The 24,748-nt window shown below is 34.1% G+C and overlaps 1 protein-coding gene across 5 annotated transcripts in view; it reads right to left on the bottom strand.

The window, feature by feature from the left end:
* Nucleotides 1–5,019: 5,019 nt before the first annotated feature.
* Nucleotides 5,020–24,748, bottom strand: part of TXNL1 (thioredoxin like 1) — a 34,482-nt gene continuing 14,753 nt past the window's right edge. For 2 of the 5 annotated variants that reach the window (XM_072757940.1, XM_072757943.1), the window contains 6 exons: nt 19,000–19,122; nt 16,924–16,993; nt 15,304–15,476; nt 13,122–13,226; nt 8,048–8,090; nt 6,434–6,669 (listed from right to left, as the gene is read on the bottom strand). In XM_072757940.1, coding sequence (XP_072614041.1) covers nt 8,052–8,090; nt 13,122–13,226; nt 15,304–15,476; nt 16,924–16,993; nt 19,000–19,122 — 510 coding nt within the window. In that variant the 3' untranslated portion in view covers nt 6,434–6,669; nt 8,048–8,051. Of the gene's footprint in view, nt 6,670–8,047; nt 9,219–13,121; nt 13,227–15,303; nt 15,477–16,923; nt 16,994–18,999; nt 19,123–24,748 lie in introns of all 5 variants that reach the window. The other 3 variants (XM_072757941.1, XM_072757944.1, XR_012001548.1) reach the window with 2 other exon arrangements.

Genomic DNA, 24,748 nt, shown 5'->3' on the forward strand with positions numbered 1-24,748 from the left:
TCTGGAAAGGAATAGTTTAAACGGACTCAATTTGCACATAATGATCATTTACATAGGAAGTCATAAAAAATCCATTTAAAAATTACTAAAACTGATAAGGAGTTCGGGAAAGTGCCAAGATTACAGGGTCAATATACAAAAATTAACTGTTCTACTATACAATAGTAACAAACAATTGGAAAATAAGATGTTTAAGAGGAGGAGCTAAGATGGCAGAGGAATAGGGGAACCCTAAGCTTGCATTGTCTCTCTAACCCACCTAGATAAATATCAAATCATTCTGAATACCCAGGAAAATTAAATGTTTAAAATTCCATTTGCAATAATGTCAACAAACATCAAATAGCTGAGAGTAAATCTAATGAAAGAAGCGCCACTACACAGAGAACTATAAATCACTGGCTTGAGAAAGTAAAGAAGATCTAAGTACATGGAGATTGTGTGTATGTGTATATATGCTATGTATAGATTATGTATAACATATATATATATATATACTGTTCAAAAATTGGAAGACTCAATATTAAGACATTATATTCTAGGCAATCCAACCATAAAGCATTGGTTTGTTTAGAAATTGATGAGCTGATTCTAAAGTGAAAATGCAAAGGATCCAGAATAACAACAAAAAATCTTAGTTAAGAAGAAAGTTGGAGAAATTATACTACCTGACTTGGAAACATACTACAAAGCTCAAGTAATCAAGACAATACTATTCACATAATAGCAGACAAACAGATCTATGGAATAGAATGGAGAGTCCAGAAATAGGTTCATTATTCTCAACAAGAATGATAGAACCGTAAAAACAGCTAATTCCTAAAGTGCCATACATATATTAGAGTCCCAGTGACAATTGCATTAGGGTGCTCTTACACCAAGTATGTTGGACCAAAGTTTTCAGCATTTTCCAAATTCAATGGGTTCCATATTTTGATGAGTAAGCAACAAAGCTTCCTGTTAAATTCTGGATTAAGAATTTTTAACTTCTAGGGGCACCTGAATGGCTCAGTCAGTTAAGCATCTGCCTTCAGCCCAGGTCATGATCTCAGGGTCCTGGGATGGAGCGCAGCATGGGGCTCCCTGTTCAGCAGGGAACCTGCTTCTCACTCTCTCTCTGCCACTCCTCTGCTTGTGCTCTTTCTCTCTCTGTCTCAAATAATTTCTTAAAAAAGAATTCTAACTTCCAGAAAAAAATATTAAGTAACCCAAAATGTGAAGATCCAAACACCTTCCCTTTGCAGTTGTTAGATTCAGTCAAAAAAATCAGATGAGGTCACTCCTACTTACTTCCGTACAAGTCTATGGATTTGAGTTGGCCTATCCACTTATATCCAGGCTCCCTGCCATTGTCCTTTTTGAGTTACTAATGCCCATCTTTAAATTTAAAAAGTCCTCTGCAGTTAAAGCTGAACCAATGCATAAGCATTCCTAATGCTGTCAGTGCGCTGATTCCTGAGAGAATTATGTGGCCAGGGAAATGAAACTGTTACACTAATTTTATTTACTATCCTTGGTCACAGGAAGACTATAGGGATCTAGTGAAAAGACTGTTACTCAGAAACTCAAAACAGCGATAAAATGACTTACACATTCAATACTACCCTATAAAAATACAAACCTTAATTACTAAGAAATTTAAATGACCCATCCAGGAATTATCTGACTGAGGAATTATCTTTGTGAAATAAGCAACTTTTAAGAGAATAAAAGCAGTCATGAAAGAATGTTCTAGAATGACAGATGGGACAAAATTTATAATTACAAACAAAACACAGGAAAAAAGGCACCTGATTATAAGGAAGTACTAAAGCCTTTAATGACAACTTCAAAGCAGTGTTTCATATTCTTATGGAATGTTGCCATCATCTCCACGCCTTGCTAATTGTCATGTAAAACTGTGTTCAATGGTAGACTATGAAGCTTCTAAATTTCTTTGCCAGAAGGGTTTCAGAATCATTCTGTCTGCTGACGCCCCCTTCAACCATAGGATTATTAATATAATCAATGATTCTAATAATTAAGCGCTACAAAATTGTTTCCACAACTTAATGGGTTGACAATTGGATATGTCTACTAATTTCAATATTTCTACACATGATGATGACTACTCTCTTTTTAACATTCATGATACCAATCCTCCTGTTTTCCCTTCTAACCATTCCTGATGAACATTCTTTTTAGGCTCGTCTTCTAATTCCTTGGTATTTATTCATATTCCCTAGCATTTGTTCCTTAGTTTACTTCTTCCCCTTTACATTCCCTCTAGAGACTCCCATTCATGTATCTATTTTTATTTTCATCACCTAAATGACTCCTAGTTCCCTATGGCTAGCCCTAGGCTCTAAAACCACATTCCTGCCTATGTACCTATGACACATCCCCACCAGAAAGCCAAAAAAGCATTTCAGATATACCGCTCAAGACAAAAACCATACTCATGGTCCCCTCTGGACTTGCTGCTTTTCCTTGGAACCAAGATTTCTACAGCCAATTGTGAAAGTGACACACTTGTGAGTCAGTGTGGGCTCTTCTACTACTTTCCCCCTCCCAAAAACTAAGAATAGTCTAATCTCTTTCACGTGGCAATAGCAGCTTCCAGTCAGTGTCTACTTGCTCTTCCAGCTCCAGCTCCTCCTTCACCTCCCTAAGAAACCTTCTGTCATTCTATGAACACAACATGCACCTTTCCTTTACGTTCCTTTACTACTGCTAAGTTACCTTCCTCACCTTCCTAAACTGCAAATTCTACATCTCTTAGGCCTCAAGTATCTCTCTTCTCGGAACCTGACAATTTGTTCAATACTGATGATAGAGTTATAAGCAACTTTGGTTTGGTGGTAGGGGAAAATCCTTGCATTACTCCTCATAAACTAGTAAAGCAAATAAGACTACAAATAATTATAGTACTGTTTGCTAAGTGCCAGGATGAAACAACCACAGGCGCTATGGCAGCAAGAGGCATATGATCATTGTGTGTTAGCATTACTGGTTTTGCTTGGACTGAGACTGGTAGGTAAGTAGGAATTCGTCCGGTAGACCAGTTAGGTCAGAGGAAGGCCTTAGATACCAAGGTACATTCTGAGAACTGCTAGTGCTGACAGTGAAGGAGTAAGGTAGAGGCCTGGAGGGAATGGCATTATGAAGACCTCAGAAAGGCAAGATGACTAGCAGCCATATGGAGGGCACATTATAGAGGCCAGGTCAGAAGGAAGGAGACAGTTTGGAGGCTACTGCATTATGTCCGGCAGAAACCGTAGCCTTTTAAAACAGCAGTGAGATGGGACTAAGGGTACAGGAGAAGCACCCTTCTTGCAGATACAAAGTAACACATTTAACCTTCATTAAACCTAAGAGGTAATGTTCCTATTTTTACACAAGTGGACTCAAACTCCTAGTATGTTACGTGCTCAAGATAACACAGCTTACAAGTAGGAAGAGCAGATTCAAACTTCAAAGATCATGCTCAGGTAACATAATGTGCCAATATCTCAAATGCATGTTCAAGTATAAATCAACAAATCTTGTTTTCACAACTAATTCTGGTCTGTTCGACTTACCAGAATTAATTCCTAAACTTTTTTTTCCCATCTATAAACCTAGCAAGTGTAGAGGAAGGAGAAAGACCTTAGCAGGTTTAGGGTTATAGATGGTAAGCTTAATATTATTCTAGGCTCTCTGCAATTTTAGTAGTATGTCCAAATTCCAAAGTTACTTTATGGACAAATTTGGTTACACATTCTCCCAATTAATAATTTTGCATGGGCCACAAAGTCTAAAAGTAATCTTACTAGCCTGTAAAATCTCCACTCTGCCAGCTAATAGTGCTGGGCATGTAAAAAAAGTATTGATCTAAAAATAAAGTATGTTTTAAATGACATCACTCTTCTTAAGCAATTTGGCTTCATTGGGACATAAACATTATTTTAAATTTCATTTGCCTGTTCATTTTAACATGCTATATGTTAAAAAACACGTGTTTGGAAAACTTTTAAACATGCAGAATAATACATCTAATAATGGTGTTAAGCTAAGAGAACATAATGCAATGTTCCTTCAAGGTTTCCCTTCAGTGATCAGTGAATGGATTTCTTACTCTAAGTTACTTTTCTTTCAAAGAAAATTATCTAAGGTTAGAAAAGACCAATTCCATGTATATCAGACACACAAAACCCAATCTACCAGTTTGAAGTATCTGAATATTAATACAAGCAACACGGAAGCCCCAAAGTTCTTTTGTTCTCTAATGTAAGCCAAAGGAGATGGTTTAAGTTGCCTAACTCAATTCCAGTGCTTTCTTACTTCAGAATTAAAGATTTATTGTAGACATTAAGAGGAACACGGGAAGATCTGAACTATTTAGGTGTAAAAGCCCCCCACCCTCAACATTAAGTATATGTTTTTTTCATTGAATTAATAGCAGCCATACATAAAACGCTGGGGCCAAGTGTGCAATACCTGCACTGCCCTGCAAAAGCTGCAAAAAAATACAATATACATCTCCAAGTGGCACACAGGTTTCAACTCACATGTCAACTCCAATAGATGTAGCTACCTCCATCATGAGACTGGGGGATAATTTGGCCAAAATAGATCATAAAGGTCTTCCATGGGCACAAGGGCATGTGTTACCCTTGACCTCAGCCTTCTCTTGCAAAGCTCTGCACTCAAATATTCTTGTTTCTACTATGGGTTATTTAATTAGTTTCAAATCAGATAATGCATCCTGGTGTGAAATATGACAAAATATGTAAATCGAGGGAAAAGTTTTGTGGGGTTTTTTTTTTCCCCTGCTATGTCTGACAAAACAAGTAACATAGTATTAGTTTTCTAGAAAACACTATCTCAGGAATGGTTTTGGTTAAAATAACTGGGTGTTTTCAAATGTTCTTTTTTATTCACCTGGAAAATTCAGCATACATATATATATATTCCATATATGTGTGTGTGTGTGTGTGTGTGTGTATACATACACACACATACACTGTTTTAGATGAAAACAGCATTTCAGCTTGGTGATTTAAGTAATATCAACTATGTATGTTTATTTGTAAAATTTCCCATAGTGAAACATGTTATAGTTACCTATAAACATTCATTTTCACTATTTACAATTTTGAATAATCATGGAATGTTTGTATAATGCAACCAGTTGTTATAGAAAAGTCACATAAACAATATATATCTGATACCCAATCCTTTACACATACGAAATTACTTTCACTTGGTTTTCAAACTGTCAAGTATAAATAGGATAAGGTCAGCAATACTTAAGATGAGGCACTTTAACAATTACCCAAAAAGGTTAAGTGTACAAAAGTGTAAAACAAAACTCTTGATATTAATCATACCCCTAACTTCAGACGCGATTAATCTGAGATGGTCTATATTAAGGAATGTTATGAACTCTTATTTCTTGCCCTTCCTCCTCCATTTGACCCAAGGCAAGTAACTATGAAATACATAGTATATAGACATCATCACAGGCCAGTTAATGTGCTCACATAGAAAGGAACTAAACACCATGTATTTACACTAAAGGTTTTAGAAAGTGACTATTTTAACACAAATACTTCTGCATAATTTTTCCCATAAACATGTACAAATATATTGGTCTCCCAAAGGCAAAAATGCGATCTCAACCATATTCCTAGACAAAAATGCCCTCAAAGGTGTTAAGTGAATCAAAACTAATAGTCTGTGTACTCTTTTCAAACACTAAATTTCTAATATTCAGAGAAATTAAAATTAAATTTTAATTTTAAAAATAGAAAAATGAAAAAATTAAATTTACCAATACTTTCTAGTTTACTTTTAATATTTAAAAAACTAATAATGAATATTTTGTTTTGCTAGCCTTTTGTGAAACACCTTTCATCATATAATTTTGCCAATTCATTTTTAACATTAAATCATGTTCTCTGTATATTAACGTTGCATCTTTTGGTAGTTAATAAATACTTGATTAAAAAATGTTAATTACTATTGCTGCATGAATTCACAATACTGTCTTTCACCCCATGGTCAGATTTCAACAATAAAGAAAACAGCAGACTCAATTTTTTAAAGGTCATCCAGAAGGAATTAAAATCTGTGGTCCCATTAACAGTTTTAAGTGAGAACAGTTAAATTCTCATTAAACTTGTTTATTTCTGGTAGATTATAATTTGAGTAATTTCTATAGCCCAGATACCCAAATGTTTAATAAACATATGGGTTAGCACTCATCTTAACATACTTAGCTGTTCCAAGTCCATTTCTGTGTGTGTATAGAGCACACATGCACTTCTTAATTCCCTAAAACAGTCTTGCTCCCCTAAAGAGAAAAACTGGCTTTTAATATGCTACCAGACACATAAGTCTCTTCTAAAATCAGAAGTGGGCCAATTTTCAAATAAATGAAGAAGAGAAAATAGTTATTAGAATGACAAAATTTAAGCTTGGCAAAAGTAGTGACTTTTATTTACAACTGCATGTATCAAGATTACAATAAAAACGCTAGTGATACCATCCGAACAAAAGCAATGATTTATTGGTAATGGCAATGAATGGAATATTGACAGTCTCTGATGAGAATCAAGCAATTATCCAGGAGCTGTAGATCTGATTGCATTATGGTCTTCCAGTGTCTTTTGTACCTTAGTGGCTTTCTCCTTTTTTGCCAACTACCTAGAAAAACAAAAATAACTTTACATGTACATCTTATTGATTTAGAAATATGTGTTACTTTCAAAATAATATTATTAATTGGTAATCATCTTTAAAGCCTGGCATTAATTTTTATCCCTCCCCCCTTTTTTGGGCATGCAGTATATATTTTCACTGTTGAAACAAACTGTGACCTTCCCTTTCCTCCCAGCCTCAAGGAATTAAAAATAAAACACATGCAGGCTATTTTTGGTTTCCCACACTGTTTAAAGGAAAAGTAACGCAATTTTTCAAAACAAGGTTGACAGTTTAGAGAAGTTAATAAAAGGATGATGCTATATGAGTGAATATATTTGGCAAACTATTTTTAGGCAATTAGAAATCAAATGTCGATCACAAAATACCCTAGAATTAAAAGAGAATGCTAAACTTATGTCTAAATGCCCAAGATGACAGGTTTCTAGACTTTTCTCTCATATGCAGATATGCAATGAAAAGAGATTAAAAATGACTAATTTTGCATATTTTCTTTTTTAAAAAAACATAAGGAATAAATCTTGTTTCTGTCAACGATTAGAAATATTCTCCATTGGAGGGCTTTAAAAATGTCCTACTTGGTATAAATGTGGCAGCATAAAAATGTAAGAATACACTTGGTTTCTACCAACAGTGCTAGAAAACAAATCCTCTGTAGGAAGGTTCTACAACTATGTTTTAAGCAAATAATTTACTAAAACCTGACGTTTACCATTAGACAATATATTCTCACAGCAGAAATGCCTCGAAAGAAATCTACCTGCAAGCTACAGAATATATATTTGTATACAAAAAGACTTCTATGTACATCTGTAAATGTAACTTTCATATTTTAACAGATTCTGTTCCAAATGGTAGTCTGAATCAAACAAAACTCATAAAGGTCTTCAGTACATGTCGGGTCTAAAACAGAACATGGCCGGGTCAACATCATTCATGAGAGAAGATTATAAAAACCCTTCCACTTAATTCTCAATCACATGATGTCAGGCATGCTGTTTTCCCAACCTTGAGGAAAACCAGTTTCATTACTTTAAAAGATCTCTTCTCTACTCCACAGAAACTATGTGTTAGAAAGCCCCAAAAGCCAGAAAGTTGCTAAAGAGATAGTTTCATAAAAATATGCAAATAAGAGTAAAATATTCAGGGCTTTAGAGCCTTCTTAAGAAAGAAGGAAAGGCAGTAGTATTTATATCACTAATGAATTTAAGCAGATACACATTGAAAGCATTATTGATCATTATTATCACTTGGGAACACACAAAACACAGAGCTATTAGATAAAGCAAAAGAAAACAAAAACAACTAATATTAAAAATTAAAATTTTAGCAGATGTGATACAGAAGACACAAATCTGCATACTGTTTCACAGGTTGATAACTCTCAACTTTCCAATGTGTACTCTCTGTAAAAAAGAAGAAATTCAGCATTCCAATATGGATGTTCTCATCCCAAACATTTTAAAGAAACTATTTTATTCATTTTTAAGTGTTTATATTACACCTCAGACAAACAATAGTCTAGGTACATCAAAATTAGGTGTCAAAAATATTTATTCAGTAAAAGAGTCCATTGATCTTCCATGTTAAGAGTTTAACCCAGCCTAACATTCAGTCCATCTTTCAATGCCTTGAGCTCACTTGGGTAGGCAAAGCAGAGGACGTGCCCATAATTAATCAGCAAAAAGACTTTGGGGTGGGCGCCGGGGTGGGCGCCTGGATGGCTCAGTTGGTTAAGCATCTGCCTTCGGCTCAGGTCATGATCTCAGGGTTCTGGGATGGAGTCCTGCATCAGGCTCCCAGCTCAGCAGGGAGTCTGCTTCTCCCTCCGCCCCTCCCCCCTGCTCGTACACACTCTTTCATGCTCTCAAATAAATAAAATCTTAAAAAAAAAAAAAAAAAAAGACTCTGGAGCTGCAGTTCCATTGAGAAAAGAAAATCCATGTCTCTTAACTGCGGCCTAATCAATATACCATACTAGTTCTAGTATAAAAGACGTTGATGAAATTGTTCATATATGATTTCCAAAATGATTCTATAATTCCCAAAAAATAAAATTTAAACTTTAGATTGGATTAAAACATCCAACTAGTTAAGTCTAAAAGCATTTACAACAACATTTTATTGCAATATGATTTCTCAAAATATAGTACCAAAAATGAAACATGAGATAGGAGAAAGTAAGAAAATAAAAGTCAGGGAGCAACATGGTCTGATAAATGAAATTAAAGCACCTAGTTGCAAGCCCAAAATAAAAAGCAAACCAAAACAAAATGCCAACTGAGACACACAGCTAGAATAAGATCTGAAGAAAGAGATGGTTGAGGAAATCTAGGTAACAAGGCTGATCCAGATGATAGAAGCTGGAGACATCTTGCACCAACAATGGCGAGAACATGGGAAGGGTGAGAGCAGACAGGTGCTAGATGAGCAGAGAAGCAAGGAGGGGAGTAGAGTGAGATAAGGTCAATCTTTATATTACTTCATTTTAAAAAATCTTCTGTTTTTAGTTCATTTGAGTTGCATTAAAAAAGCTGAAAAATAAACAGACAGAAATGTTACAAAAATAGCTGATACGGTGAATGGCCAGTTTAGAAAAGTCTATTTTTATTACAGTGATGAAAATCTGCTCTGCTTTTCACATGCACCTCATTCCCCAAGAAGCAAAAGCCTCTTCAATTTGGCTCATATGTGTATACTTGTAGGTTATTACTTTTTTATTAAAATAAAGCAATCCATATAAAGAGCACATTTTAGCAAAGAAAATAACTACTTCCAATTAAGATGGCAAGCTTTTCATGCTGCAACACAAAGACTCCATTTACAACAACAAATAGCCTAAATGTATATTATAATCTGTGCACAACACCTATAATAGCCAAGAACAGACAAGTGGGAGGTGTGTTCTGGTCTACGAGGTCTTAAAAGTATAACCTTTAAAGTTAGAATAGCATGCACGGAGGTCTAAGATTTCTATCCACATCCAAGGTTCATTAGCATTACCTTAGCTTCTGTCATCTTAGTGACATAAGGAGAAGATCAATGATACTCTGAAAACTAAAATTATCTAGAAACAACTCACACAATATAAAAATGTGAACTGAAAATGCAAAACAATTCTATTTTATCATTCTCTAAACCATTTTTTACAGCTTTCTTCATTACACAACGAGGTATCAAAGCATTCCCCTCTGAACTGATAAAATACATGCCAAATCTATTTTGAAATTTTAAATTCTAATTCCTTTGAAATTCAGACTGATTAAATAAAGTCCTGCACCTTCCCATTTCATGCCTATGGAAAATTCCTATTTTCCCTTCTACCTGGAGTGCCCACTGCTATCTTTTCCTTCACTGCTATCCATTTCGACTCCCAAAGTTTAGTTCAAGACCCTCCCCAAAACATTCTCGTCCTCTCCCAGCCATTTTTGGGAAGAATTAAGTATCTATTGCTGGGCTAGGAAAGCATGAAAATACCCTCTAGAGGAAGAGACTTTAACTAAACTTTGATCAACTTTCCAAATGTTTATATATTATCTTTTAAGAATATAAACTTGCTATACAAAGGGATTATACATCTAGCATAATACTACAGAGACAACAAGTACCACACCATGTAACTATTATTTCCTTTTTTAGAAACCAAATTCATTTATAATTTTTAATAAGCAACTCTATCTATACAAAATCTAAACTGGCCAATTTCAGTTAAACATAAATAATTTTTTATTGCAATTTTCCTACATTGATGTTGTGGACTTAGCTGAATGCAAAAAGCACTGAAGTATTAGGGTTTTTTTTTTTTTTAGCTTACTTTTGAGGAACAATTCAATGAATGACATAAGTCTCATTAAAAAGAAATTAAATGTAAATTTAAAAAAAATGCAATGTAATATTAACATACATAAAATCTCTGAAACGCCCCCCCCACAAAAAAATCACTGAACCCATTCAAATTTATCAAACATTAAAAGCAAGGGACTAGCACCAAGAAAGGAGTCCATGATAGTAATAAATTATTCTCAAAGCGGTCTAGGCCAGGGGTCCTTGAGGTCCTTTCTGGGAGTATTCAAAACTATTTTCATAATAATGCTAAATTGTTATTTCTTAACTCTCACTATCTCACAGGTGTTCAATGGAGTTTTCCAGAGGCTACATGATCTGTGATAGCAAATTTGACTGAATGTAGAAGCAGGCATGAGAATGAGAGGGTTCTATTAAGTTAGAGAGCATAACAATTTGTAAAGCAAAAACAATGCTCTTCTTGATAAATTGGTCTTGATGTGGGGGAAATATGTATTTTAATTTAAAAATATTATCTATGTTAACATATAATGAGTTTATTATTTATAAATAATTTGAAATTTTTCGGTTTCAATTTCTTTTTTTTTTTTTTTTTTTTTTGGTTTCAATTTCTTAAAGGGTAAATATTAAATAAATATAGCCTACATTAACAAAATCTCTTTTTTGCCCTCAATAATATTAAGTAGTGTAAAAGGGTCCTAAGATTAAAAAGTTTGAGAACTATTGCTCTATAGCAGTGTTAAGTAAAATTTAAAAAGTATTTAGTTAAATGATACATAGCCAATGTACAAAACAAACACAAATATTCCCAAGCAAGAAAAGTCTAACATCTCTGCTAATCTAAAGATAGTCCAGGAAAGGTAGTTTGGTAAGTAAAAGACAGAGAGAGAAACTAGGCCAGAAGGCACAGGAGAGAGAGGATGTTAAACCAAAAAGGCGGAGACAGATTCTTCGATGGATGATCATTAATGCATATTAGAAAAGCTGACTGAATGGCAGGCTGGTAAGAAGATGGTCAAGATGGAGCAGTGGTCATAGAGAAAAATGGAATCCAAATAGCACGAATAGAGGTGAGAAGCAGGGAACCTGAGCTGAAATTAATGAATGGTATAGAGCTTAGAGTAGATCCTATGAAGGAATTCAGCTAAAAACAAACTATGCAAGGCAGTTAAAGCCAAATCCAATGACATTTAATTCAAACAGGCAATATAACAAAGCAGGCAGCCCAAACTTCTTTGGTGCTCACACAGTTGCCCAGTACAGCATATCCCATTACATAAAAATATAGATGTTTAATCTCTGTTTCTTCTGACCTGTCATTATAAATGTCAGATATTTGACAAAACAAATCTAAATACGTAATTGTCCTACAGTTCCCAAAAGTTAAGAATGAGACAGGAAGTCACTGTAGTTCAAAAATGAGCAGTTAAAATACCTATAGTCAAGGTTATCAATTCTGCTAAAAGCCAGCATACAATTTTATAAACTCATCCACGGTTATGCAATTTTATGAATTTTTTTGTAATTGAATTATAATGAGATCTGTAGATACTACCAAAAAGAATAAAGAGTTTTCAGGATGCTCCATGGCTTCAGTTTCCTACCAAGCAGGGGTCTAACTATTCAGCTGGGTCTTCCTCCAGACCCTAAGGAAACTTCCTCCCAAATAATCATCTCCAGTTTTAGACTGACTGCCAAAGGCAGCCATCAGAAATACAGCCACACCTACATTCTCCGTGCTGCTGCATGTTTAACCTGGGTACAGCAACTGGGTTCTGCATGGGGGAAGCTCCTGCTAACATTTCCATGATCTGTGGTTGCACTACTTTACAAGTCTCCCTAAGGAACTGTGACGAAGGAGCAGCTATTCCATGAAGGTACAAAATGTTCTCATTCCTAAGGTTCTCTTTTATCTTATAAATTCTCTGCAACCCTTAAGACTGTGTCTACAAAACAAAACAAAAACGTACATATACATACATACATACATACGTAATCCACCTGTTCACTGAAAATGTGCAATGTAGTCCTTAAGCACACAGACATGGTTTAAAGGCATCTCAGTGCAGTAAAACTGAACCCATTCGTTTTGATTTAAAATTATTTGTGTGATTTTAAATGTTTTCATTGGAAACAATCAAAATTTTAATATCAGCAAAATTCTTTAAAATTCATTAATAATAATGATTTTAACTTATTCCTATTTTGACATTATTCCTAACTGCTTTCTATAACCAAACAATTATTTAGTTAAATTACTTTTTTTTTATCTATCTTTTACTTCATTATAGGCAAGGATTTTTTTTTTTTAAATTGGAGTACAACTGACATACAATGTTATATTAGTTCCAGGTGTACAACATAGTGATTCAACAATTCTGGGCATTATACTGTGCTCACCAAGCAAATATTTTTACCCTGTTATTTGGATACCATTTATTAATAGACACTGTATCAGGACTTATTTTTATTAGAAATTGTCTTTCATTGGACATCTAAAAATATTATTAGGAGAACCTACTGTCCAAGTTGAACCTAAAATTTCATGACATGGTATGATTTTGATTTTTAAGAAATTATTTCTTTAAAATTATATTTATACTTTCCCTAAATACCATTTAAAACAAACTTACTCGTTTGAAGTCATTCATATTGGTTGCCTGGACTGGAGTACCAATAAAAGTAAAATATGAAATTCTTGTTGTTTCTTCTTCACCTTGATTGGACTGAACAAATATCTATACCCCCCATCAAAAAAAAAAAATAAAAAGAAGAAAGAAAGAAAGAAAGAAAGAAAGAAAGAAAGAAAGAAAGAAAGAATTTTTACATTAATGATTGTTCTTTTTTTCATAAACTGATTTTGTTAGATTATTAATAAAAATGTCTTCCATTCTTTGTAAGGATTAACCCAAACTACATTTAGTCTACCACTGCTATAGGACTATTAATTCCACTGTGGGCCCTGCTGTCTTCACATTCTCCAGGATGTCATGGCAAGACACCCACCCACACAAGTTCAGGATAATTCAGTGTGAGGGTGTGGAGGGGTCACAACTAAATTCCTTACAAAGAATGCTGAACAAGTATGAAATTCATTACAGTGGGCAGACCACTGCTGAAATTTTATTATAATTGGTTTTTGACAGAGGAAAGTCTCTGCACTTCTTTGTTTCTGATAATCATTCATTCATTCAATTTCCTAAAATTCTAAAAGAAAAAATAGTATTGGAAATCAGCTCCTAAAACTATACCATAGCCGGCATATTTCTTTAAGCTTGACTCTATACTTTCTATGTAGAAACTCTGCTCACATGTTAGTAGACAACAGCTTACTTACAGATCCTTTTTCAATATACTGGATTTTTTATATGCTTTAAAAAACAACAACAACAACAATGCAATACTCTAGATGCTGTTTATTTAAGAATATTGCCTCTCTTGATTTAGAAGACATACTTCTTTTTGTTCTCTGATAGCATTAATCAGTTTTTTGGTGTTTTTATAGGTAGGCACAGATTCACCTCAAACTAAGCTTACTAAAATTTCCGAGTCTGTAATAGGTAGAACCAGCTCTCCATTTATTTGTAATGCTCTTTGAAAATTAACACAAGTTTATATTTACAGCTTTTAAAATTCATCTACTTACTTTGATTAGACTTTCTGATCAAAACTGTCATTTTTGATTTCAATTTTATCACCAAAAAACTGATAACCATACTTCCTGTGACTAAGTCACATACTAAAATAGTTTGAGATAGGACACAGTACACATAGACTTGGGCCTATCTCAAGATAACCATGTACAGTGATACTCAGTGATGGAGATTATGTCAAGATGTTTGGGTTGAAAGGGCTTTTTTTCCCCCATAAATGCCTTCCTTCCATCACTAAATATATTAACTGGCATCAATTGAGGATAAGGTACAAACAAAAGTCAGGAAAATATCTGATAACCAATATCTAGTTTAATCTAACCATTTTCATCCATTTCATTTGGGTAGAATATTTCAAATACTGAAATCTCAATTATAATCCTTCATCTTCCTACTAAATGTATCCTGTGAAATTACAGTGAAAATCTCCTAAAATAAACACATTATAGCACTCTCTAATTTACAAAAACCAGAATCATTTCATTAGAACAAGGAAATCACATTAGTTTGGAAGGACTGTTCTCAAGGACTCTGTGCTCGTTCTCACTTTTTTTCTAGGTGTTCCACTATTCTAACCCTCCTATGCCCTGCTCTGAAGGACTGGAATGGGAGGGATGGAAGGGAGGAGGAGGTGGTTTGGAGAGCATATGCTGGGTTTCATTACTAAAACTCACAAAAGCAATTAATAACTGCTAAGAAGCAGCTGACTTCTTAATGAATTAAGATAATGTAAACGTATTCTTTTAAAAAGTCATTTTTATTGAGCTCATAACCACTACACCATTAAAAACTGTACATTCTAGAAGAATAAATTAGATTTTACAATTATCACTCATCACCCGGTATGAAGGATAATCTACAAATACCTTCAGTTTAAGTATAAAGAATGTTCTAGATTAAATTGTTCATAGAAGCTGCCTAATATGTATAAAGTAAGTAAACTGACAAATTCACAAATTTTTCAAAAAATCAACCTATCCTTCCTCTTTAGGGCATATCAATTAAAAAGAAAATTTAATTAGTTCATTATATATTTTTTACTCATTTCAAATCAAGTGGACTAAAACCTACTGTAAAGGACCATTTAGAATCACCTAGGATACTGAAGATAATAGCATGAACTGTCACCCAGAAATGCATTAAATATAGTTGAAATACTCACAGTTACACTGTTAACATTCTGAAACTTAACATAACGAAGTGGGACAATGCCATCTTCTTTAATATCATCCTCTGTTAGTTCCAGAGCTTGAGTTGGTTCACTTCTTTCCGCTTCTTCAAAATCCATAGATCGGGGTAGATTGATAAAAATTTTTACATATTTAGGACCCTGACCTATAAAATGGTAGAATAAAATTAAATGTTAAACCAAACTTGCAATACTTTCCTTCCTTCACCATCACATTCACACTATACAACCAGACACACATCCAAACATATGCACATATCTACTTAAATCTTTAGCAACTTTAAGAAATTCTGAGTATTTTCATAGCCATTCTTTTTTTTTATAGACATTTTTTAAATGCCTGCTAGTAGTATACTAAGTCCTAGGAATACTACATTGAAACACATATGTACATATGCATACAAATATACAAACAGACTTCTTGTCCTCAGCTAGAAAAAATATACTATGATACATGTAATACTACTAGTGAGGAGGTAGAGGGAAGGTGGAAATATAGTCTGACAATGTATGCAGGTTAACAAAAAGTTTCATAAAAGAAATTAACATTTGCACTGGGTCTTGCAGTTGGCAACAACTGGTCTATTTGTTATTTAGGAGAAAAGCAGTACCAGTGACAACATTTAGCTAAAAGGAAATTAACTATACAAATTGCCAAATTTCATCTTAGGGATTAAGATATGTTAAGTGGTTAGATCACATTTAAAGAATGCCTTAGTCACTTTAACTTCAGGGTACAATCCAAAACCCGTATTTTGTGGCTGATTAAGGAATCTTTGAGATATCCATATTGCTTACTCATCTCTAAAGCAACTGCTTTTACAAATACTTTGTATTTTCAGACTAAAGATACAATTTATTAATGAGAAACATTTATAAAAATTTAAAATAACAAATGAGAAGGGAATGCTATCTGGTAAATAGGATGTTTGCTATTTCTCCCAATTATGAAGAAAACAAAACAAAATCCTAGTCCCCACCTCCCCACTACCTGTACGATCCTGTTTACATATAATATACGTAAAGAAGATGAAACTACTAACAGCATAAATAGGAAGATCTAGAACCCCACATATTATATATAATGATAGAAGGAGTGTGAAATATAAATCTCCCCCAGTTCTGATCCTGATTTAGAACAACAGTTGGAAGAAAGAGGTGCTTTGTTTTCAGATTAAAATTAAAAAAAAATTTTAATTTTCATCTTAGTTCCTAATAACCTCACATTATTTGCATTCATTAATCTCTTTGCTTTGTTCTAGAAACAAAGCAAATTTCTTCTTTCCTCAAACAAGGAATATCAATCTACTTTAACCATCTATCTGAAAGAGAGAGCACAAGCAGGGGGAATAGGAGAGAGAGGAGAGGGAGAAGCAGGCTCCGCATTAAGCAAGGACCTCACCACCACCACCACCACCACCACCTACAGGATTTGATCCCAGGACCCTGGGATCACAACCTGAGCCCAAAGCAGATGCCTAACCGAGTGAGCCATCTTGAACACCCCTACCTCTATTATTTAATAAAAAGTTTTACATATGTGCTAACAGGTCCACAGAGCAGAAAGTTAAAGAAAAGCTGTCCATTACTCACCATTATCAGGCCCTTGAAATTTCATTGAATAAAGCTTAACAGGCTGATTAAATGCCACAGTAATAAGTAGCTGTAAAGAAAATAAAAAGTTTCATTTTAAAAGGACTCTTGAACACCCTGAATACATACAACAGCTAAGTACTTAGATTTATTAATTCAATGGCAGAAAATATTTAATTCATTTCATAAAACCAACGTAATACAAAAAATCTAAGTCTAAAGCAACTTGATTAGACTGACATTTGAGAAATACAATCATCTATTATTCACATAAGGGAATGACAACAAAATTTAATGGAATAAATTAAATTAAAAATATGCATAAGGGGAGGCACCTGCTAGCTTAGTCAGTAGAGCACGCAACACCTAACCTAGGGGTTGAGTTTGAGCCCATCATTGGTGGTAGAGCCCACTAAAAAAAGGTAGGGGGAGGGGTCAGAATATGCATAAGAACCTAAGGTCTTGTGACCTGTAAACTGATAAGCAATCTTCAAAAAAAAAAATCAAACGATTTCAAATTAAAATAAAATTTAAACTATGTATTTTAGTGTATAAGTTTAACGTTTTATAGGATGGTTTATCAAGCATCTACCCACATCACTTGACAATTTGGAGACAATGCACAGGTTATGTGAAGAAACTACCCCTTAGATGCATTCTATTATTCAAAACTCAAGACAATAAGACCTTTAATAGCTCTACAGACTAACTGAATGTAGAAGGCCACACAAGGGAGCTGGGATAATGAAACACTGTCAGGATGCCTCTCTCAGAAACCATGAGTCATTTGCTCAATCTTCTTTCCAGCTGAAATTGTGCCTGATGTACATATCTACGCTTCTACCCTAGAAGGAAGATTTTCCTGGCAGGAAGATCTCAGGGAGGCTGTGGTCAGTTCTGCTGATATGCATCATCACATTATATTCAGGGCACCACTGACAAGGAACACAAGTGTAAACAACATTCCTAAAGCTGTTCGGTAAGGTAGCTATGGTTAGAGCAAACATGGAATCTGAATTTATGATTTCAGGATCATTGTGGTCTGTTTGCCTAAGAAAATACCCAGACTACTTCCTTTGGTTATATAAATGCTTTTTATACTTGATCTATAATAGTGTGTCAAAAAATAATAAGCATGACACATATATAGAAATTTGAACTATAGGTAAAGAAAAGAGAATGGAAAGCTAGAAATAGATCAAGTCAGCAGGAATCTGACATCCTCTTCCTGAAGTCTGTGAACAAGAATCATTTAACTCTTTTAAGAGAAGCATGATCAGATTCATGTTTCTTTTTTTTTTTTTTAAGATTTTACTTATTTATTTGAGAGAAAGAGAGAGCGTACACAAGCTGTGGGGCAGAGGAGATGGAGAGGGAGAAGCAGACTCCCCGCTGAGCAGGGAGCCTGACGAAAAGCTTGATCCAGGACCCTGAGATCATGACCTAAGCCAAAGGCAGAAACTTAACCAACTGAGCCACCCAGGTGCCCCCGGATTTATGTTTCAGAGGAATAACTTTCATGAGCATGTGGAAGATAAACTGAAATGGAGACAAAGCAGAGACAGTGGATTAGAAAGTAAATTAAGGAAAGTAACACTCAAGATGAAGATAATGATGGCTTGATCAAGGTAGTACTACGCTACTTCCTCTGTGACAACACAGGGAAGTACTGGGAAGTACAACAGAGATTTACATCTGGGAGTGAAGACCAGATACACAGGGAGTGCTCCTCTAATTAGTCTCTATTTCTCAGGTACAAATTCATTTGGGTGGGGTAAAAAGCAAAATATGGAAGACAGGTCAAGAATAAATATAAGGACTTAAGGTGGTGAACGCTCAATTCATTAGTGGGGCCATTCCAAAATTCTGAGATTCTGTGTAATGCACCTGGCAGTTTGCATAGAACAGAGAAAGGAGGTGGGTCTATACCATCAAAGAAATGGAAACTTACAAAAAGGAAAAGAAGCGATCATCTGAGGAGAAACATAAAACAATGAGATGGAAACATAATAAAGAACCCAGAGCAGGTATAAATATTGATGAGCCCTACAAGCTTTAATTTAAGTATTCAATTACCTGTTCATCACAATCAGATTCCAAGAAGGTCATATCTTTTCGTAAACAGTTGTCAAATCCATGCTCATCACTTTCATTAAGGCATTCACAGCCAGCTTTGTTAATAAAAGGCATTAAATCCATCTGAAAAAATTAAACAAAGACTTTAGGCAAAGCACTTGGATTTGGTCTAACAATCTAACGAAAATGTAAATACACGATTCTCTCTAAAGTAGGCAATTTTAAAGAAAATTTCTCTTTTAAAATAGTTACTAAAATTTTTACAATAATCCCTTCATTTCAAATTCTGAAATGAAGGGATTATTCATTTCTATCACTATTAAAGCCAAATCTAGGCTTAGCCCACTTGACAAAGTATCAAAAACTAAGTTTTTAACGTGACGATTATAAAATGTTGGCTTGTACTTTTTTATTACCAGTGATTTGCTGTGCAAAATATGCAAATGAAAATATCCAAAGAAAGCCGACCTCCCTCTTCTAGTGGTCATGTACTCCTTAAACCTATATCCATAAACAGTTTACATTTAAGATAAATAACAAATAAGGATTAGAACACTTGTTATTATGGAAAATTTCAAACATATATAAATAAATAACACAGTGAACCTCTCGTACTCACCTCCCAGTTACAATAATCAACTCATGGCCACTCTTACTTCATCTTTACACCGCAAGCAGTCCCTACCCTCCCATTTTCAAATAAATCTCCTCCCATTTTCAAATAAATCTTAGACATGTCTTCATTTCATTCATGAACATTTCAGTGTGTTCATGAACATTTCTAAGAGATAAGGACTCTAAAAGAAATCCTCAATATTATTATAACTAAACCGAGTTAATACTTTAGTCATTAACAGATTTCCATGTTCACATTTCTTCAGTTGTCTCATAAATGTTTTACAGTTGGAAATAAGAGTTCAAAAAACGTACACTGTATTTGGTTAATGTCTCTCAAATCTCCTTTCATCTATGGTCACTTAGCACCTATAGATTTCTAATATTCTGGATTGTGCTGACTGCTTCCCCATGGCATCATTTAACATTTTCCTGTCTCCCGCGTATGTGTTGGTGGGTAGTCCCACACCACACCGGAGTTCTGACAGTGGTCGTCCCTTCTCCTGGCTTTAATGAGTGTGCCTCTGGTGCTCTCTCATGAAGATTTTATTGATTGCTTTTGGAATAAATGGGTAATGAATTCTGTCAAATGCCTTTTCTGCATATTAAGAGATCAGAATCTTTCTCTAGATCACTGAATTTTGTTTACTAATATTTTCAGAACTTCAACTGTTCCTAATTGTAACTCATCGGTAGCTTTTTTTGGTGCAAACGTTGTCAGATTCTGGGATCAATGTCATATTTACTTAAAAAAAAATTTAGAAGTTTTCCCTCTTTATATAGTCTTCGAAAGTTGGAATAACACTAGACTATCTGATCTTTAAAGATTTGGTCAAATTTCCCTATGAAGTTCCCTTGACCCTGATGGTAGAGGTCTCTAACTACTTTTTCTATTTCCTCTATGGTGATTGATCTATTTAGGAGTTCTGCTTATAATGGAACTGATTTTAATAAACCCTTTTTTCTAGAAAAGTATCCATTTCATCTACTAAACAAGGACTAATTTTGAAGTTTACCAAGTACTACAGATTATCATTTACATTCACCTATCACAACGAGTGCTCTATTTTTTTATACAGATACTAATGCATATGTATATCATTCTGAAAGAGTGTATATCATTCTAAAGAAAGCTTTTTAATGTCAAATAATTATGTCAGGTCATTATTATCAATATGGTAAGAATCCATTAGTATAGATCCTTAATTATTCATGGAGTGACCTAAATGCTTTTAAAGCCAAAATGTTATTTTGAATTTATTAAATGTTACGCTGTAGATGTTAACCCTATTGCTCAGGGTAACACACTGTAGCCAATTTAAAAGCAGCGGGGTGGAGGAGCAGTGGAGGGATAAAGTAGCACTGTAAAGCAAAGTGCCATTCTAGAATTATTCTAAACTTTAAGAATATTTGCCTTGAAAGGGTAGTTTTGACAAATCTTTTAAACACATTTTCCATTCTACCAAGATACCTCTTCAATATTATATCTAGGATTAAGACCCCAAGCATGAAGACAACATTGCAGTCATAGTATCTTAATGATGAAAAATAAACTAGGTGACTTAAAGTTGTTTTAACATTTATTTATCATGGGACACACAAAACAAGTATCACCAACACATGCATTAAAGTGCTCTGTTATACAACATTCTCTGGGACAAACTGGCATTATATCTGACCTAACTGCAAATTGACATATTCTAGAAATATGCCATTGGAAATAAATACACTACCTATGGAATCAGCTTGCCAATGAGAAAATAATGAGAAAACAATCAGACAAATCCAGATTGTGGGACATTCTAGAAGACAGATGGTCTCAACCTGCGCTGTACAATAAGATAGCCATTAGCCACATGTGGCAATTTAAAATTAAATTAATTAAAAATAGATAAAGTTTAAAATTTGGTGTCTCAGTTGCACTAGGCATGTAACAAATGCATAATAGCGACATGTACCTAGTGGCTACTCTATTAGAGTGGTATTGGTTTAAACTTTCAAAAAAAGGCAGTCATGAACAAAAGAAAAAAAAAAGGAGACACAAGTTTCCAGAACACTAAAGAGAACAACTTAAGTGCAATGAATGATCCTTGACTTGATCCTAGATGGAGGAAAAAGAGCTATAAAAAATATTCTGGAGGAGCACCTCGGTGCCTCAGTCAGTTAAGCTCTTGCCTTCAGCTCAGGTCATGATCCAGGGGTCCTGGATCAAGCCCCTTGTAGGGGCTCCCTGCTCAGCGGTGAGTCTGCTTCTCCCTCTCCCTCTGCCCCTCTCTCCACTTGTGCTCTCGCTCTCTCTCCCTCTCAAATAAATAAAATCTTAAAAAAAAAAAAAAAAAGAATATTCAGAGATAATTAAGAAAACGTAAACATAGGCTATAAGTATTCTGTACCACTGTTAAATTCCTTAGGAGTGACAATGCTATCATGGTCATGTAAATGAATGTTCTTGTTCTTAGAAGCTACAGGCTAATAAAATATTTAGAGATGAACCAACATATTTTGTCCACAGTTTCTTTTAAATGATTCTGCAGAAGGTAAAAGTGTATAAGTAAATATTAAGAAAGCAAAAATAGCAAAATATTCACAACTGATGAAACACAGGTGAATGGCATATGTATTTGTTGTACTACTGCTCTGTCAAGTGTGTTTTAATAAATTTCATTGTTCTTTTTTGGAGGGGGTAAATCTAACATAAGACACACACAGGAAGTCAGAAAAACCTTTCCATGCTTCCAGTTTGGGTTAATGAAAGATCTGTCTTACTATACAAATTAGAGTCACTTAAGGTTTCATTTTATTTTGATGAATGATGACAAAATTTGTAGTCTAAAATCTATAGTTCAGAGATCAGAATACTAAAATAGATGAGTAAGCCTCAAGATTCAGAACATATGCAAATCCAAGTTCAATTCCAGAGCACTCAGAACTCAAACTTCTGGGCAGGTTAGGAAACTTGATATTGAGGCCCTCTCGTTGCATCTGAAGTCACACTGGGTACACTTAACAAATAATGGGAGAAAAGAAAGAATGTTTTCAATTTTCCCAATGCTTTAATCAATGTTTTAAAAACTCAAAGTCATTATATTCACAGAAACACTCTTACTTCTGAATAAGAACTGTTATGATTCTTAATGTTATATCATGCTTACATCTATGGCAGTATTTCAAACCCCTCTAAAAAAGATAAGCCTATCCCTCTTACTCTGGCTTCAATCAAATTAGTTCTAAAACTACAGATGTATAAAATCAATAACTGTATAGCCTCTCAGTGTTACATAACTGAAAGTCTTTAAAACCAAAATTTTATTTTAAAATTGTCAATTCATTTTTGTAATGCTTATACTTAAATTTACTTAAGACACAGGCTTTCATTCATTGACTCTTACTCCCATTAAGTTTCTATTTGTGTTGTGAGAATGACATTCTTAGAAACACATTACCAATCTTAAATATTTAATAATCTTATAGATGTATAGTTCAAAACTTTTAATGTCTTGATTGACACCTGATGGAAAAAATGAAAGTATTTTAATTAATTTTTTGAAAGTGTTTTTAATAGGTTTTCACACCGTATTCATAACATTTACATGAAAACTAAATTTTTTAACTTTCTTAAAACTTCATTTTTTCCTGCTTATTTCCTACCTGCGGCCAAAACACTAATAATCACACTTAACTGATGTGTAAAGAAGTATCCTTCCAGCTAAGCAGCAGGACTGCTGTGCTCATAAGACCTTTTCACGCAAAAACCCTTAGTAAATAAAGGAAAAAAATTCACAAAGATGTAACCACAACAGTTTACAAGTCAAATAATTTCCAAAATTTTCCAAAAGGTGTCACAACCCTAACTTATACAACATGATCATACTTTCTAACTGGGTATTACAATTTCAAATTTTTACCTAACACTTTTGTTTTAAACATATTAACTGTGCCTAACTTAATTAATGCTAGTACCACATGTTAAAGACACTTTTTGAAGACAGAGCACTCAGTCCCCAACACACAAATCTCTCGTATTTATCTGACTAGAGAGTCTCCTTATTCAGTATGAATTTAAGGGACTTTACAGAAAGGACTTGTAGCCCATGACACAGATCTGCTGTATTATACTTGATACACATTCTTTCATATATTAGCTTTAACTTGAGGTAACATTTTTTTAAAAGTTCATTCTTTTTAATAAATTAATTTTTATTGGTGTTCAATTTACCAATATACAGAATAACACCCAGTGCTCATCCCGTCAAGTGTCCCCCTAGTGCCCGTCACCCATTCACCCCCACCCCCCGCCCTCCTCCCCTTCCACCACCCCTAGTTCATTTCTCAGAGTTAGGAGTCTTTATGTTCTGTCTCCCTTCCTGATATTTCCCACACATTTCTTCTCCCTTCCCTTATATTCCCTTTCACTATTATTTATATTCCCCAAATGAATGAGAACATACACTGTTTGTCCTTCTCAGATTGACTTACTTCACTCAGCTAAAAGTTCATTTTTGATCTGTTATCACCATTAACTTTAGAACAATAAAACAATATTCTAAAACATTTTTAGAACAATAAAAATTAGGAAAGATATACGCAAATATATATTTTGGTATGGAGGATTAACTAATTTGCATAAATGAGTCGGTTACCATGAAGGGCTACTTCTGAATTTGGTTCCTTCCTAAATAGTTTTCAAATAATAAAGATACTGAATTATAACTATTTGTATTATGTAATTTTCAAACACTTTTAAGTTCCTAAGTCTTCAGGTTATCATTTGAGCAACAACTTACTCTTAAAACTCAGAAAAACATATCCAATAGCAAAGGATAGGACCCTACAACAAAATAAGTAGATTTTTTTCTTAAGCAGAAAAAAAGAGGAGCAAGAGAGGATACATTAAAAAAGAGAAAAAAAATTAAAAAAGAGAGCAAAAACTATAGGAAGTGGCAGGAAATGGGAGTTCAGCATATAAAAGTCACACATTAAAATTTACATATTATTTTACACAATTGTCTAAAACTGAAAAATTTTCCAATGTACATTTCTTCACATTTTTGGGGAAAAAAATACATAGATATAGTTTTTAAATTACACATAAGTAAAACATCCATATTATATATAATAATAAGATGAAAATTAA

Source organism: Vulpes vulpes, chromosome 5, assembly GCF_048418805.1.
Source record: "Vulpes vulpes isolate BD-2025 chromosome 5, VulVul3, whole genome shotgun sequence".
In the NCBI taxonomy this organism is placed as follows: Eukaryota; Metazoa; Chordata; class Mammalia; order Carnivora; family Canidae; genus Vulpes; species Vulpes vulpes.